Source organism: Dipodomys ordii, unplaced genomic scaffold (genome assembly GCF_000151885.1).
Source record: "Dipodomys ordii isolate 6190 unplaced genomic scaffold, Dord_2.0 Scaffold2, whole genome shotgun sequence".
In the NCBI taxonomy this organism is placed as follows: Eukaryota; Metazoa; Chordata; class Mammalia; order Rodentia; family Heteromyidae; genus Dipodomys; species Dipodomys ordii.
The window spans coordinates 32567122-32583041 of record NW_012267218.1 but is presented as its reverse complement, the minus strand read 5'-3'; the positions used below and the strand labels follow the sequence as shown (position 1 = coordinate 32583041).

The window sequence follows — 15920 nt, the reverse complement described above, 5'->3', positions numbered from 1 at the left end:
GGAAACTCGGTCCTTCAAACTGTTTGGTAAGCACATTGAAGAGTGAGGGATCTGTGACCCTCCATCCTGGCAATGAAATGAGAAGAAGGCTTTATTCTGTCTGGAAGCAGACCAACTCAGAGCCCTAAATAGAAGTAGCTTAAGGGCTCAAAAAGACTCCATAATTAGGTCTCAGCTTCATCTAAATGCACACGACTAACTTGGAGTGTAGCTGAAGGTCTGCCTGTTCTAGGCTCCCCCACCCCAATCCTTGATGGAAAAGAGCCAGCTTGGCTTAGAAATACAAGACAGGACCCTTCCATCAAGCAGCAGCTGCACTGCCATGAGCGCGTCCCCTCACTTAGTCTTTGCTCATTTCTCATATGGTGCAGGTTTCAAGATCAAATGAGATATTGCCTGTGGGATGGAAACTGCAAAGTAGCATTCTACACCATCTTGGGTGAACATTTTACAAATCTATGTAAGGAGAGCTGCTGCCAGCAAGGCAGCAATTCTGATAATCAATTAAGTCATAATTATACTCTACCTAGATTCAAGAGTGCTGTAGATTCCTCTTTAAGCTTGGGAACAAGCCCCTGGCACTGATTGATCTTAGTTCATGCCCTAACCATATCAAAAGTACTGTACTGTTATAAAACTATCAGACAACAGGCTGTGGGATTGTTCAGAATATATACGCATAGCCATTAGAAACAGCAGCTGGAGGTTAACTCTAATTGTGATTTAACACCAATTAGTATTGGTCATTTTCATAATCATATTTCATAAAGGCTCTGTGCCAAAGTTGTCAAGGGTATCATGTGTTTTGTTCTAGATGACTGTGATTGTTTTAGCATTGAAGTTAAAAACTGTGCTAAAGCTAGGCACTGGTGCCTCATGCCTGTAATCCTAACTACTCAGGAACCTGAGATGGTTCAAAGCTAGCCTGAGGAAGAAAAATCCTCTTTTCTCCAATTAACTATCAAAAAATTGGAAGCAGAGGTGTGGCTCGAGTGATAGAAGGCTAGTCAGGAGATAAAGGAGAGCAACTTGAGATTCACACTTCATTCATTCTCTAGTTTATTTATTCATTTGCATAACAGGCACTTATGGTCGTTGGCAATAAAAAGATTATAGAAAATATCTAGGTGAAGGAGCTCATTGTTTAACTGAAAGAACCAGAATACAAGTGGGAAAGCAAAGTACTACAACTGGTGTTGAGTGCAGTGAGCATGTATCGATGCTATGCATCATTTCAGGGTTTTCTGGAAGCCCATTATTTTTTTATTTCAAATGTGGGCAGTGGTAGTAATACCTTTTCCATCATTACTAAAAGTATAATAAAGGAGTTTTAATTTGGTTTTAAATCATATATTATGGAAATGGCAGCAATAAAAAAATAAAGTAGTGTAGTTCAGATGCCCACTGTCACCATTTTTAGACCTTTCCTCCCAAGATGTTTATATTCGCTACTGAAAACCACACACTGTGCAGCTCATGTACACCAAGCTGGTACTCTAGACAGGTTTGATGGCCAATTCCAGAACATCTTTCAGCCACAAAAAGTAATCACTGCTAAAATACTTCATTGCTCACAGAAGAGAAAGCGAGCGAGCGAGAGAGACAGAGAGACAGAGAGAGACAGAGAGACAGAGAAAGAGAGAGAGGGGAGACGAAGAGGGAGAGGGAGAGGGAGAGAGACATTGTAGGCAGCTGGATTTGCCAGGCTAAGCAAGCTTTCTATAAAGCAGGTAGTTACTGAGCTCTGAGCTTGTGCTAATGTAAGAACCATTTTTTTTCTTATTTGGAAAACAAAATGCAGAACTGGCACTTCGCTTCTCCATAAAACTGTCAGCTAGCTTTGGTTGAATGGGACTTAAGAATACTAGTAAAATAGAGAAGAGATTTACACATATCTAGATCTTCTCTTCTCCCCATTTTATGATTGTATTGGACCATTCTTCAGAGGCATTTTGCTATGCTTTAAAGGAATCCCTCTGTGATAGTTGATCTTTTTTTGGTGTAATTTTTGTTTAGCTAAAACAGAGTCTCACTGTATAGCCCAGTTTGGCCTGGAACTTGAAATTCTCCTGCCTGTTTTTGGAGAGAGAGAGAGAGAGAGAGAGAGAGAGAGAGAGAGAGAGAGTATGCACAAGGATGTTTCTAGAGAATATTGACTTGGACAATGGCTGAGAGGGAAAACTTGCCTTGAATGTGGGCTGCACCATCCCCAGGCTTGCGGGGGGGGGGGGAAGGCTGGATGGAACAAAAGTGGAAAAAGAGGAGAGCGGATGGCACAAACAGACTGCATACTTCCTGATCCAGTGCATATGCTGATGTTTCCATGGACCATGGACACTAGATCCTAAATTCTTCAGCCTTTCAAGCTCACCACAGTGACGGTTCAAGGAGTTTCTAGGCCTCAGCCTCTGACAGGGCTGCATCACCTGTCCCACTTAACACAGTCAGCATCTTGGACTGGGCTGCTACTGGATTCTCTGGCTCTCAAGGATGCAGACAGCCACTGTTGGACTATCTAGCCAACAGTAAACCAATCAGACATGAGGTAGGCTGGTGAAAAGGGAGTAATAGTAACATGAAGGAGCTAGGGACCAGGGACCACACAGAATTCACCTATATTTTGTTGAACATCCTGCCTTACCATTGTTTTGGGTAAGAGCTGACTCTGGTGGAAGCTACTTCAACCATTAGCCATAATGGACTCCAGGAAGTGTCCCAACAGGGACTTTCCCAGCGGTAGAGGTTAGCTAGATACTTCATTTGCACCTCATTACAGTTGTAGTTTCATGTACTCACCTCCCTGCAAGTTACCATCTTGGCTCTGAGGATGCTTTATTAAATAAACTATTCCCTATTGCTAGGAGCTTGGAAATGCCTTCACAATTCTAGGGAAAACTTCATAACTATGTACCTATCTTTAGCATAATCATTAGTATGTCCACTAAAGCCAGGCAACCAAAGTAAGTGCCTAAGGCTCGGAGCTCAAGGGCACTTGATTGAGCAAGCTGATTGGTCAGTTTCCTTTAGAGTTGTATTATTATTTTACGCTCTTTTCTGCTGCAGTAACATTTAGTTTTTGCTTAAATAAATTTGCTCTTCTAAAGACTCCTTTATGTGTCTGCCCCTGTATTCCTTTAGGTAAGTCCAAAGACTTATCAGTTTGACTGATCACAAGTCTAGCAAATCTCCTTTTATAATTATACAACTATTCTACTGGCTCTGTTTTTCTGGAGAACTCTGACTAAGACACCTTTTTAAATCACTGCACAAGTCCAAGAATGTCTTGTTGGTATCAACAATCATACATGGCCCAGATGTTATTAAAAATAAAAAGGAGGACAAAATCAGCACTAAATACTATAGCAGCTCACCTGCAGAAAGGCAGACCCAACTCTTAAAGTTTGATTGCAGAATATGTTTCAGTTATTCCTTCAAATTTAACTTAAGAACAAAACAGGATTGGACTAAACGTTGGCATGGCCCTAAAATTTATATATTGAAGTCTCAGTTCCCAGGACGCTTTCAAGCTTTGATAGAGCTCCCATGGAAGGAATTAGAGTTAGATGAGGCTAGTGTGTTCAAAAGAAGAGACACCAGAAAGTTCCCTGGCTGCTCTCTTCATATGCATGCACTATGAAGAAGGCCGTGGGACTATACAATGGAGAGAGCCCTCCGGTACCTTAATTTTGGAATTCTGTGAGAGCTATGAGAAAATAATTCTCTACTATTCAAGCCACCCAGTTTGCATTACCTTATTATAGCAGCCCAACAAGATTAATACAAGAGACAAACACGTATTGGTTAGAGTATCCTAGATTAGCCTGATTAGTGTCATGAACTATAGATTACAGAGATGTTCTGTAAAGGGGAATCTATAACTAGAAATTTTGGAGCTAGAACAAGGTCAGTCTCCAAGGCACTGAAGGAGTAACATTTCCTTGACAACACAACTCGAGGGTGTTGGTTTGGAATCATTTCTAAGTGATAACCCTAAAATTCATATATTGAAAGCCCTAACTTTAAGGGAGATTTCAAGTTCAAATGGAGCTCCCGTGGATTAAATGTATCTAAGGTCATCAGGATAGGCCAATACGAATACTGATCCTTAGATGCTCCCTTGATGCTCTCCTCATGTACAAGCACTGTGAAGGCGGCCATGGTACCTCACCGTGAATGGAGAGCCCTCTAGCTCCCCACCTTGACAGCTGTAAAAGTATTGCACTTATTTCCCCCTAGAGACCTGTGGATTATACCACATGTATAGCGAATTCAGCAAAGCCTTGGAGGAAAAAAGCATGATAATTCTTTAGCCATGACTACTCAAATCTGGAACCATAAAAGGGATTTTTCTTGGCAAATATAATATAGTCATGGTACTTAAAAGGGAAGCCCATACTAACATATAATTTAGCCTGCATTAATGCTCTTTATTGTTGGTCATTTTCTGCCTTTTCATATTTTATTTGACATTCTTTTTGAGTTTGGAAAATTGGTTACATAGTAACCTTAGTTCTCAGCTCTATCAAAAAAAGTAGTGTTGGAATTTTACTCAGCCATTAGACAGAATAACACATCATTTGCAGTGAAAAGGATGGACTTAGAACAAATCATGCCAAGTAAGGTAAGCCAAACTCAGAGAGACAAGCAATGCAAGGTCTACAATATAACTGGACATGATAACCTAAAAGTCCTCTAAGTTTTCACATGTAAACAGACTACAGGAGGATACTCGTAGGGGAGGAAAACAAAGGTGTAACTTCTCAGAATATTTAACACATCATCTATTGAAATGTACTCCAGAAAATGTAACATAGGAAAAAAAAAACCTGTGTCTACAGAAGCTTATTCCTTGTTTTCCTGTTTCCTGCGACCAAACTCAGATATCCTCAATTTTACATGCAATATTTTGAGCATTTTCTTCTATCATCTCTGTCTGTCTCTCTTGCTCTCATCTATCATCATCGCTGTCTCTCCTTTTGATCAATTAATACTTTTTTTGAAGGGGGAGGAGGTGTGGAGTGCTGAACTGGGACTTAAACTTGGGACCTGGGTGCTATCCTTTAGCATCTTTGCTCAAGACTAGCCCTCTACCATTTGAGCCACAACTCCACTTCCAGCTTTTTGCTGGCTAATTAGAGCTAAGAGTCTCATAGACTTTCCTGCCCAGACCAACTTCAAACCACAATCTGTAGATCTCTCCTGAGTTGTGAGGATTACAGGCACAAACCATTGATGCTCTAGCCAACTAATGTTTTTAATACCCATAATCACCATAGGTGGTAGTACAATGACATTTTTCACAACTTTTATGTGAAAGTGCTAATATCTTTTAAAAATAAACTATAAATGTAAAAACTATTGCTTTTGGTTTTGTGCCAGGATTTCTCTTTCTATATATTTATATTAAGTGGTATAGCAGCCAACACATTCATAAAAGAATTTACCTGATTATCTGCAAAGAGGACAAACAGCCCAGTACAACATCATTAGCAAGCATATCATGGATAGTAACACCTCTTCAATGATGCTTTAAGAAAGGTCCAGGAGGCACTAACCTGAGATTTATCACAATACTGCTGGCACACACGCTGAGCCACACCATACACACTCGACCATGCTCAGTATCAAAGTCCTTTCTCAGACTCTAAGCATTGCTTATGGCTTGTTTGTATGCTTGTTTCTGTTCCATTGTTAGTTTTTCCTGAGCAACAGCATGACAAACACTGAAATCAATTTACGAATCACCTACAACCCCTGCCATATACCTTTCTTCCCTATTAAAACTGAACACAACCGAGTATTGAATTTTTCTCACAGCCTTTGACAAAAAGCTTTAAATCTGGGTGAAATAGTAGATATACGCCCAACATAGGAGTCAAAGAATGTGGATTCCAGTCCAAGCTTTGCCACTAACTAGCTAAATGAACAAGGATACCCACAAGACAGTATATGAGAAATGAACTTTTCAGAAAAAAATCATAAAAAAAGAAATGAACTGTACAACTTCAGGGGGTATGGGAAGGGGTGAGGGAAATGGGGGCGGGAAGGGATAGTGGGAAGGGGTAACAATGCTCAACAAGAAATGTACTCATTGCCTTACTCATGTAAATAGAACCCCTGTGTACAGCATTTTTACAATAAAATAAAATAAAAAAATTTTAAAAACAAGGAAATCACTTAAAATTTTCTAGGTTTCAATGTTTTCATCTATAAGAAAATAAATTGTAAGAGGTGACTGACAAGATCCTTGCTTGTTCTAGAACATTCTTTGAAATGAAGTCACAATTCTACTGTTGTCACAGCCTGCTAAGAATCATTCTCTGCCTCCTCTCCTCAGATGAACTAGATTCATTTCCTTTGTGTCCTACTTATCTTGGTATGTATCCTACCTATACTATTTATCTGAATCAGACATAACCTCCCATTATTCTGTAAGTTCCTGGAGAGCAGACACTGGGGCTTTTACCATCTGACCCACCATTGTTAGCAGGTGCCTTATGGCTGCAAACTGAATTCATAGTGAACCAGCCAATATTTTCTGTATCACACTTCAACAAAGTTGTCTCATCAGGAAGCTGTACAGAAAATAGCAAATCAAATCCCACCCTCATCCTATTTAAGCAGTCAATCTGGAGGAAAATATGTTCTCGCTATCTTTGCAGTGAAGAAAATATTCAGAAATAATTCAAAATCTCAACCGTGCTTAATGTAGCCGTAAGTGCTAATGTAACATTTATTTTAAGCTTCAAGGAAATGGAAGTCTCTTGACAGTCTCATGGACAAACATGCCCACCGATTTCTAAATGGTTCATTTCCTTAAACTCATAAAATATAATCTCTGTAGACGCCATCGTCTTTTATGTGTGTGTATGGGGGGAAGGTTCCAACAGAATTAACAATGTACCTGCAGATTTGAGGGACTCTGGGAATACTATTTCTTATTTATATAAAGAAATAACTGCTGATCTTAAAGACATCCCCCTGGGTGGAGGAGTCACAAGGAGGGCTTATAGGGTCAGCTTCAAGCTAGGCTCACGGAGGCCTAAGAGTACAAAGCAAACTTGGCAAAGGAAAGGGCCTGTGGGGAGAGAGCTCAGTACAAGTCTCAGGCAGCATCTCCCTAATTTTTCCAGCAATGGCTGCAACAATACACAGCAAATGTTTTCTACAGGGACTCAGGGCCTGGAGTATTTCTTTGGGACTAGTCATGTAAGCATTCTTTACCTGGTACATACCAAAATCCTACCCTTCTGGAAAGAATATAGGCATTCTACAGTAATCACAGTGTTTTCATGAACAGTTTAAGCACAGTGAGCTCTTCCTATCAGAGTAATGGGATTCATCTTGAAAATCAAGTCCCAAAGGCCAACTGTGTAAATCTTTTAAAGGACATCAGTTATACCTTCTGTGTGTTCACTGTCTTTTGTAGTTGTGTTCAACATCACTGAATAAGAACTACGTAGGATGAGGAGGAACACCAATAATTTAAAATCTTAAGAATTCTTTGAAATGGACCATGTGAGCTGGGTGTGCTGCTTACATTCCTCAACCCATACCTAATGGCCAAACTTCAATCTAATACACACCATTTTGTCATCCCAGGAAATGGGATCTTGACTTATGTACATAAATACATCAAAAGAGTGTGCAATTCGGTTGCTCTTTGATGTCTGCTCTGAATATGTGTGTGGATGAGAGAAAGAAAGAGAAAGGAGAAAGAGTAATATAGCTCTGTGTTGAATTCAATGTGAAGAATCAAAATTCACTTTCCACTCACAATTTTTTTTTCCAAACTTGTACTGGGGCTAGAATCTAGGGTCTCATACTATTACTTGTTTTCTTTTTGCTCATGTCTGGCACTCTACCACTTGAACCACACCTCCATTTCCAGGTTTTTTGCTGATTAACTGGACATAAGAATCTCATGAACATTCTTATGTGAACTAGTTTCAAACTACAATTCTCAGATCTCAGTCTCCTCAGCTAGGATTACGGATTACAGACTACCCAAATCCTCCTTTGAGATCTGTGTTGCAAATATGCCCGTTTGTTCCTTAATATTAATCTCTCTGGCTCCAAGTTACTTTATATGCTTTAAGAGGTAAACAATTATCTGCCATATTTTACAGGAAAATTGTAATTTTCAAATGAGAATGGTGTAAGCAATGTGTCCGAAGAACAAGATGTACTCTATAGAAAGCAAGAATTATGGGAAGAGACTTGGATAAGATGCTACAGGATGATAGTAGATTTCAAAGTTGGCAATTTCAGGTTATACAAGATTTAACAGAGTAAGACCATCAAAGATCTAACAGGCTGCCTTGCAGATGTGATATTTATTATAGAAAGTAGACAATAGACTTAAGAGACTCAGAGCTCCCTAACAAATAAACAAACATATAAGAAAGCTCCACCTTTAGTTAATATTTGGGCAGCTCTCCCACACCCATTATTGCCTTAATGTTCAATTGCTGGTGCCTCACACAAGACTCATACTTGAAGCTTCTTGAGCTCAGGGACCCTCTTAACAGACTCTGTCCTCTCCTACAACTCATAACTTGTCTCAGAGGTTCTGGATATTCAATGACTTCTTGTTACCATAATAATAAAGTGAAAATATCATTCAAATATAGCTCATATATTTTAATGCAGCCTGTGTGAATAATATTCCTGCTAGTCCTGTCTTCTCTTAGAACCCGGAGTAAGAATCACATTCATTCACAACATATGTCATTTCTATGTTGCTATTGTACAGACATTCATTTGTCTCTTGGCTTCATTGTTTTCATCCATATTAACTACAAAGAAGATTTCCTTTAAGGGTTAGTAGAAAAGAAACATTGTTATTTCAAAAGAGACAAGCAATCATTTTAGATGAAATTCCTTAAGTGGAGCTATCCAAATGTGTATTCCACTCTTGGCAAGAATAGAACCCTAGCCAATGCTCAGTGACCTATAAATCAGAGCTAAGAGATTTCTTTATGCAAATTAAATTTGTGTCACACTCATCAATAAAAAGAAAATGGTAATGAAGATTAAATTTGCAGGCCCAGTACAGAGTAAAGGATTCCTATACCTATTGTAGGACATGTCAGGGTGGCTAATTAATTTTTGAGATAGTGTTCTTTGAAAGAATTAATAGAGGGTAAGCTTTTCAAATTGATTATTAAATGAGAAGACGGGATTAAAGAGCATTAGGAATGTAAAATAGGCAACCAGCTTGACTGACCTTACCAGAATTAGAGAAACTCAGATGATAAAAGATGCTGCTATACATTTTCAAGCAGTAGTATAAAGTCCAAGAACTTACTATATGACAGTCCAGGTTTCCAATTCATTGATCTGTATTTCATTTTGCATCATCTTAAATGACAAAAACTCAGATATTTACTTGTATCACCATGGTGCCCTTTTCCCTTACAAAGGAAACAAAATACAAAGACAAAGAATACTGCACTGCTCTGCATTAATGGGGACAATATTGTTGCAAAAATGAGCTAGCATCAATTGCCCAGCTGATGGAGCATAACTTATTAAGACCAATATGGAAAAGTAGAAGCAAACAACATACCCGCTTCCTTAGGTTGCAAGTGAGAGTAAGATTCCTTGAGAAGGAGTTTGCAAAAGCTGTGTAAAAGTCAAGGACTTTGAGCAAGGCCTCTCGCTTGATGATATGCAGGTCACAGTACGTCAGCGCCCGGACATTGGCACAGGCATGAGCAAGGGTGGTTTCCTTCCAGAAGATGTCTCCAAACACATCACCTTTCCCTGAAAAACAGCATAAGGTATATGTTTAAGTATCTACAAGAGTTCCTATCATAACTGAATGATTTAGTTTCACTAATTCTATTGATCTTCTAGAATATTCACAATATATACCATAATTGTTTATAATATCAATGTACAATGTGTTCACTGAGTAAAGTAACACCACCTTGAATTAACTTCTTGATGAAAACATAGAATAGAATGAATAAAATGGAATTCATTGGAAAAGTCAAAACCTTCATGTTTGACAAATAATTTCACTATCTTCTCCCACTTTGACTTTTCCTATTCTGCCTAAAGGAAGCAAAGGTAAATTGTGAGTTCTATCCATGGTCTTGTTCCACTGGACAAGATGGCAACAAGATGCAATAAACAATGATTGTGTTATAGCCTTTCTAAACGTAGAATTGATACCATATTATTCAATGGTAAGGTTGGTGCTTTAAGAAGACTAAAACATGGCACTGATGGCTCACTCCTATAATCCTACTGAAGAGGCTGAGATCTGAGGATCAATAGAGCTGTGGCTCAAGTGGTAGAATGCTAGCCTTTAACAAAAGAGCTCAGGGACAGTTCTGTCATCCTGAGTTTAAGCCCCAGGACACACACACACACACACACACACACACACACACTCACACACACACACAGCCTATGATATATACTGGTTCTCAATGCTGTCCCTTCCCTTCTTCATCCTGCAAATCCTTATCCAGGATCTCGGGGCACAATTTTTTTTCAAATTTTTTATTGTGATTAAGTGGTTATGTAATTTCCCAAATTTCACTGTATTGTGTACAGTATTTTCACAATAAAAAATATAGTAATAAAAAAAGAAATTTGGAGAGGGATTCACAGATGTATTATCCCAGACAGTGTTCCATAAAGAGTACCACAGGGGCTACAGGCAAATTTAGAATTTAAAAAAATCTAGGAATCAGCTATACTCGAGTGCGCCAACCATTGGTGTCTTGAAATCACTCATCACTCCAAATCAATGATACTTGGTTGGCCAACCAATAAAGGGCATGAAGAATAATTCTGAAAGGCCTCTCTACTGAGGCAGTCCACAAAGAGCTCCTGGCTCCCATGTAGTCAACTGCACTTTGCTCAAATTCTGGGAAAGGGAAAGTTTTAAGGTGGAAAAAATGAAAGGAATATACTAAGTGGGGAAAAAATCTTCCTAGAGGTGTTCTTTCAAAGCTGTATTGTGTGTGTGTGTGTGTGTGTGTGTGTTCACACCACAGAAGTGAACAAATATCTCCTGTGGTTCCAATGAAAAGTAGAACTAACAGGAGAAAAGAGAAGAACAATATACCTTTCGAGAACTCAGAATGAGACACAGAAACAGAGAAAGGTCAATGGAGTGTTATTACAGGTTACTTTTCCACATAGGCGCACAGCTATGGGAGAACACCAGGATTTGGGAGTCAACCTTAAGAGGCATTCCAGGATAAGGGATGAAAGCAAGCCTGATACTGAGATGTTAAAATCCCTCCATGATCATGTGGTCAGCATAAAATAAGCCATAATAGAACAACACTTGTTCAAAGCAATTCATTTCTGGCCATCCAAAAATTCCTTGTAGTACCCGGATTGTGAAATGGTAACCCCTCTGTACAGCACCTTAATAATAGCAATAAAATGATATATTTTTAAAAGCCACACATTTAAAAATTCCTTGAAGTTAGTGACAATAATAAACTTCCTGAGGACCTTATATTCATGCAAAGAGAGATTTTTGTGATCAAGCATGAAGCTAGTCTCTGGGACAAGTAGTATGATAACCTAGGAGATCATTTAATTATCAAAATTTAAAAGATGAACCCTATATTCTTTCAGAGTGATATGTTTCAGAAGTCTATATGTATTATTCTTCTTGAACAAGTTATTCCAATGATAATTATTTATTCTAATTACACTATCAAGGGTGCTAAATTTAGTTATAAAAATGCCCCCTGAAGGCTGGGAGCTGGTGGCTCATATTGTAATCCTAGCTACTCAGGAGGCTGAGATCTGAGGATCACGTTTCAAAGTCCACCCAGGCAGGAAGGTCCATGTGACTCTTATCTCCAATTAACAACCAAAAACAGCCGGACGTGGAACTGTGGCTCAAGTGATAAAGTGCTATCCTTAGTCAAAAATGCTCATGGATAGTGCTCAGGCTCTGAGTTTAAGCCCCAGGTCCCGCACAAGCATGCAAGTGTGCATGTCTATGCACACACACGCGCGCGTACACACACACAAATGTCCACTGAAATCAGGGGGTTGATAGTACATGCCAATAATCCCAGTACTCTCAAGGCAGAAGTAGGAGGATTGGGAGTTTGAGATTAGCCTGGGCTATATAGTGAATTCCCAAGAAACCTGAAACAGAGTCTATAAAGACAACAAGACTCTATCTCTAAAAAGAAGAAAAAAAACTTTTAATAGGCCAATAAAGTGGACTAACATAAAGGTCAATAAATAAATAAATCAAGAAATATTGTGTAGTCACTAAGTTGCATAGATTTTTTAAGTGACAGAGAAATAGTCATATTACATACATAATTAACACAGCTTGTCAAACCATACAAAAAGTAAATCTCACTGTATGTACCTCAGAGACCAAACACACAAACATATACAAAGCCTGGAAGCAGATGTATTAAAAAAAAAAAAAACCACGGTAGATTCTCTCTGCATTATAGGACAATGGGTGAGTTTGTCTTACAATTTTGTAAACCAAAGACATTAATAACCGTTAGATCATAATAGTCCCTGGTACTATAAAAATAATGTTGCTAACAGCCTATCTTAATCTACTTTTTGTTCTTTTTCCTTTATCATTGTTGTTCTATATTTTCCTTAAAGAGGCAGAAAAAAAGAATTATATTTCCCTTTGATTCATTTCTATGGTTCTTTCTCAAAATGATCAATTATAATACAATCTCTGACCCATTTGTAAGTGCTCATTACTTTTTTAACTCTATGCTTACATGTAGTGTATGCTTCAGGAATAATCCATGCATTTCATTCAGTAATTTCACTTCTGGGAATTATTTAGGAAATTTCCCAATAGAATCAAAATATATAATTATGTTGTTATATACAGCATATGATGTTGTTGATTTGCAAGTTGAAATAAGTTGTGATAAAAGCCAACAATAATAATGATTTATATATATACATATATATATATATATATATATATGAAGAAAATAGTGTGTTCTTAAATGGCAACAGTGACTGGCTGCAAGGGGTATGCTGATGATTTTTCTTCATCTACTCAATGATTTCCAAATTTTTCCATATGACTATGTATAGACTTTATTAAAAACAGCAAACGATTTTCACAGATACCTTCCTTATACTTTTTAATAACACTGAGTTCATAAAACATGTCTTGATATGTATAATTGTTCATAAACATCTATTATTATAGGTCCCCATAAGAGGTTAAAGATATTCAATACATATGCCAATATAGACCATTTTTAATTGTGAAGGCATTCAATTATACATTTACAATTGATTCTACCAAGCTTATGAAATTAAAATTCCTACCATATTTCTAACCTAAAACTTTTAAATTTAAATTATTTATTATTTTTTCCAGTACCGGGAATCAACTCTAGATCCTCTCTTGTGCTAGCCAAGTGCTTTACCACTCAGCTACACCCAGCCCCTAAATTATTTATCTCTTTGGAATCCTGGGGAAATAAATCTATGATGTGGAAAAGATAATAAGAAGCTAGAATATTAACTCGTGACAAACTGTCTTCCCTGCTTTTCCTCCAAAACCTGTTGAGAAATAAAACAAAATTAGCTAATGTTGGTTTTAATTACCAAATTAATTCTGCTCCCTACAACAGAATTCACATTACATAATACACATACTGATACTTTCATGACAATCTCCATTAAAATATGCAATGTATGTCAGATAGAAATCTAATAAAAACATCTCAAAACTATGTTTGCTTTATCCAGCTTTCTGTCACCTAGTAGGAATTCTACTCATAACAAACTTTAAATTAGACACTACTGGGAAGATAATCATCTTACAAGTCAGTGAATGAGTCGAATAGATGGTGTAGCTAAGCTGGCTCATATCTTTCTTCAAGGTATATAACGGATATTTATGCACATTCACACAATCTGCGGAAATGGGCGTGCAAGTGGGGAATTATGCATGGAATGCCAAGGGAGAAGTACCCCAATTTCCCACCACAAACATTTGCACACCCTTTCAGCGAGAAGAATTCCTATGGTATTCATTACTATAGAATATTCAATGCTGGTTTTTAGGTCAGCTCCTGCTGTGTGCAAGTAGTCTCAGCTATAAACAGTTTAGAGATTGGGCAAACTTTAACCTCTCTCAAATCCTTAAAATAGCAGCAAAGTTTGCACTCAACATGAAAGTTGTTGTTTGGTCTATTTATATTTTCTCAGTTCTCTGCATCAGGGCTTATGAAATATTTCAGTGTGAAACCACAGGAAACAGGATTGCAAAATAGAAGTGAATGTTAAAGATTTGGGTAGTAGGAAACTGAAAAAAAAAATTTTTTAAAGACCAAACAGAGACACAGTTCTAACATAATTAGAGCAGTAATACAGTTTGTGGTATTCTTGGGATTATGGTTCCCTATAGGGCTGATTTTACAGCTAGATTTTTTTTTTTTTAAAAAAAGAAAACTGCGATACACATTATTTGGTGAGTTAATGACATGGATAAAGTAAATGCATAAAGATGATCACAGTATTCATTAGTGAAAATAGTTAACTAGCATACCCAATAGATCTTAAAATATCATTTGAGTTTTATGTAGGTGGTTTCCAGTGGATATTTATGGGAATACTATAATGTATGTGATCATTCAACTAAGTTTGTGTGTGTGTGCCATCAGTAAATAGCATAGATTATTTAAATGAATTAGAGAAATGCTCACATTGTATAAATAACAAAAATTGTGTGTGTGTGTGTGTGTGTGTGTGTGTGTGTGGCCCCAATAGCTTTGTATACACAAAGCATGAGGGGGGTGAAGGCACTAAAATGGATTATAATATTAAGTTATGCAACCATACACCAGTAGAGACCTTTCAGTTCTTTCCATATCTTGGTTGTAATATAATGAATAAAGAGTGCAGACATTTTCGTGATGATTTCATCTCCTTTGAGTCTGTAGCCAGAAGACAGATAACTAGTTAATAAGGTATTTCTATGCTTTAAACTTCTTTAGGAATATCCAGGCTGTTTTCAATAATGACTGTATAAAGTATTTTTCTACCAAACAGTACTAGTAAACAAACTCATCAACATTCATTATCTCCTAATTTTTATATAGTGCTATCCTAATAGTCTTGAGGTAGTATAAAGATCTATTTCCTATTTCTCTGATATTTAATAACAGTAGGAACCTCTTCAATTAGTATGAAGTAGTGTGTGTGTGTGTGTGTGTGTGTGTGTGTGTGTGCGCGCCAGTCCTGGGGCTTGAACTCAGGACCTGGTCACTGTTCCTAAGCTTTTCTGTTCAAGGCCAGTGCTCTACCACTTGAACCACAGCTCCACTTCCAGGTTTTTGTTTTGTCTTGTTTTGTTTTTGGTGCTTAATTGGAGATAAGAGTCTCACAGACTCTCCTGACCAGTCTGGCTTCGAACTGATGGTCAGATCTTAGCCTCCTGAGTAGCTAGGATTATAGGCAAAAGCCACTGGTGCCCAGGTTGGTGTTGACTAATTTTATGTCTTCTCTGGAGAAGTGTCTGTTCAAGTCCTTTGCCTTATTTATTCATTCATTTATTAATTGGTGGCAATGGGGACTGAATTCAGGGCCTTGAGCTTAAGTAAGGCAGGCACTCTATCACTTGAATCATGCTTCCAGTCCTGTTTTGCATTCATTGTTATTATTGTTTAACAAGGGCTCACTTTTCCCCATATTTCCCTAGACTGTAATTTTCCTATTTATACTTCCCACAAAGCTGGGGTGACATGTATACAACACTGCATTGAACTTTCATGGTTGAGAAGTATGACTTTTGAGCTTTTTGTTTTTTCATTTATTTTTAACTTGGGACCACTAAGTTGGAAAGATGTTTTGTTTTACCTTGTCATTGTATCACAATTATATGGACAGATTAACAAGAACTTAACTTCACAACTGACAATGGATAA

The 15920-nt window shown here is 37.7% G+C and overlaps 1 protein-coding gene across 1 annotated transcript in view; it reads right to left on the bottom strand.

Moving 5' to 3' along the window:
• Positions 1–15920, bottom strand: part of Kcnh5 (potassium channel, voltage gated eag related subfamily H, member 5) — a 275839-nt gene that overhangs the window by 41895 nt on the left and 218024 nt on the right. Inside the window, exon 10 of the mRNA XM_013013844.1 lies at positions 9572–9768. Coding sequence (XP_012869298.1) covers positions 9572–9768 — 197 coding nt within the window. The remainder of the gene's footprint in view (positions 1–9571; positions 9769–15920) is intronic.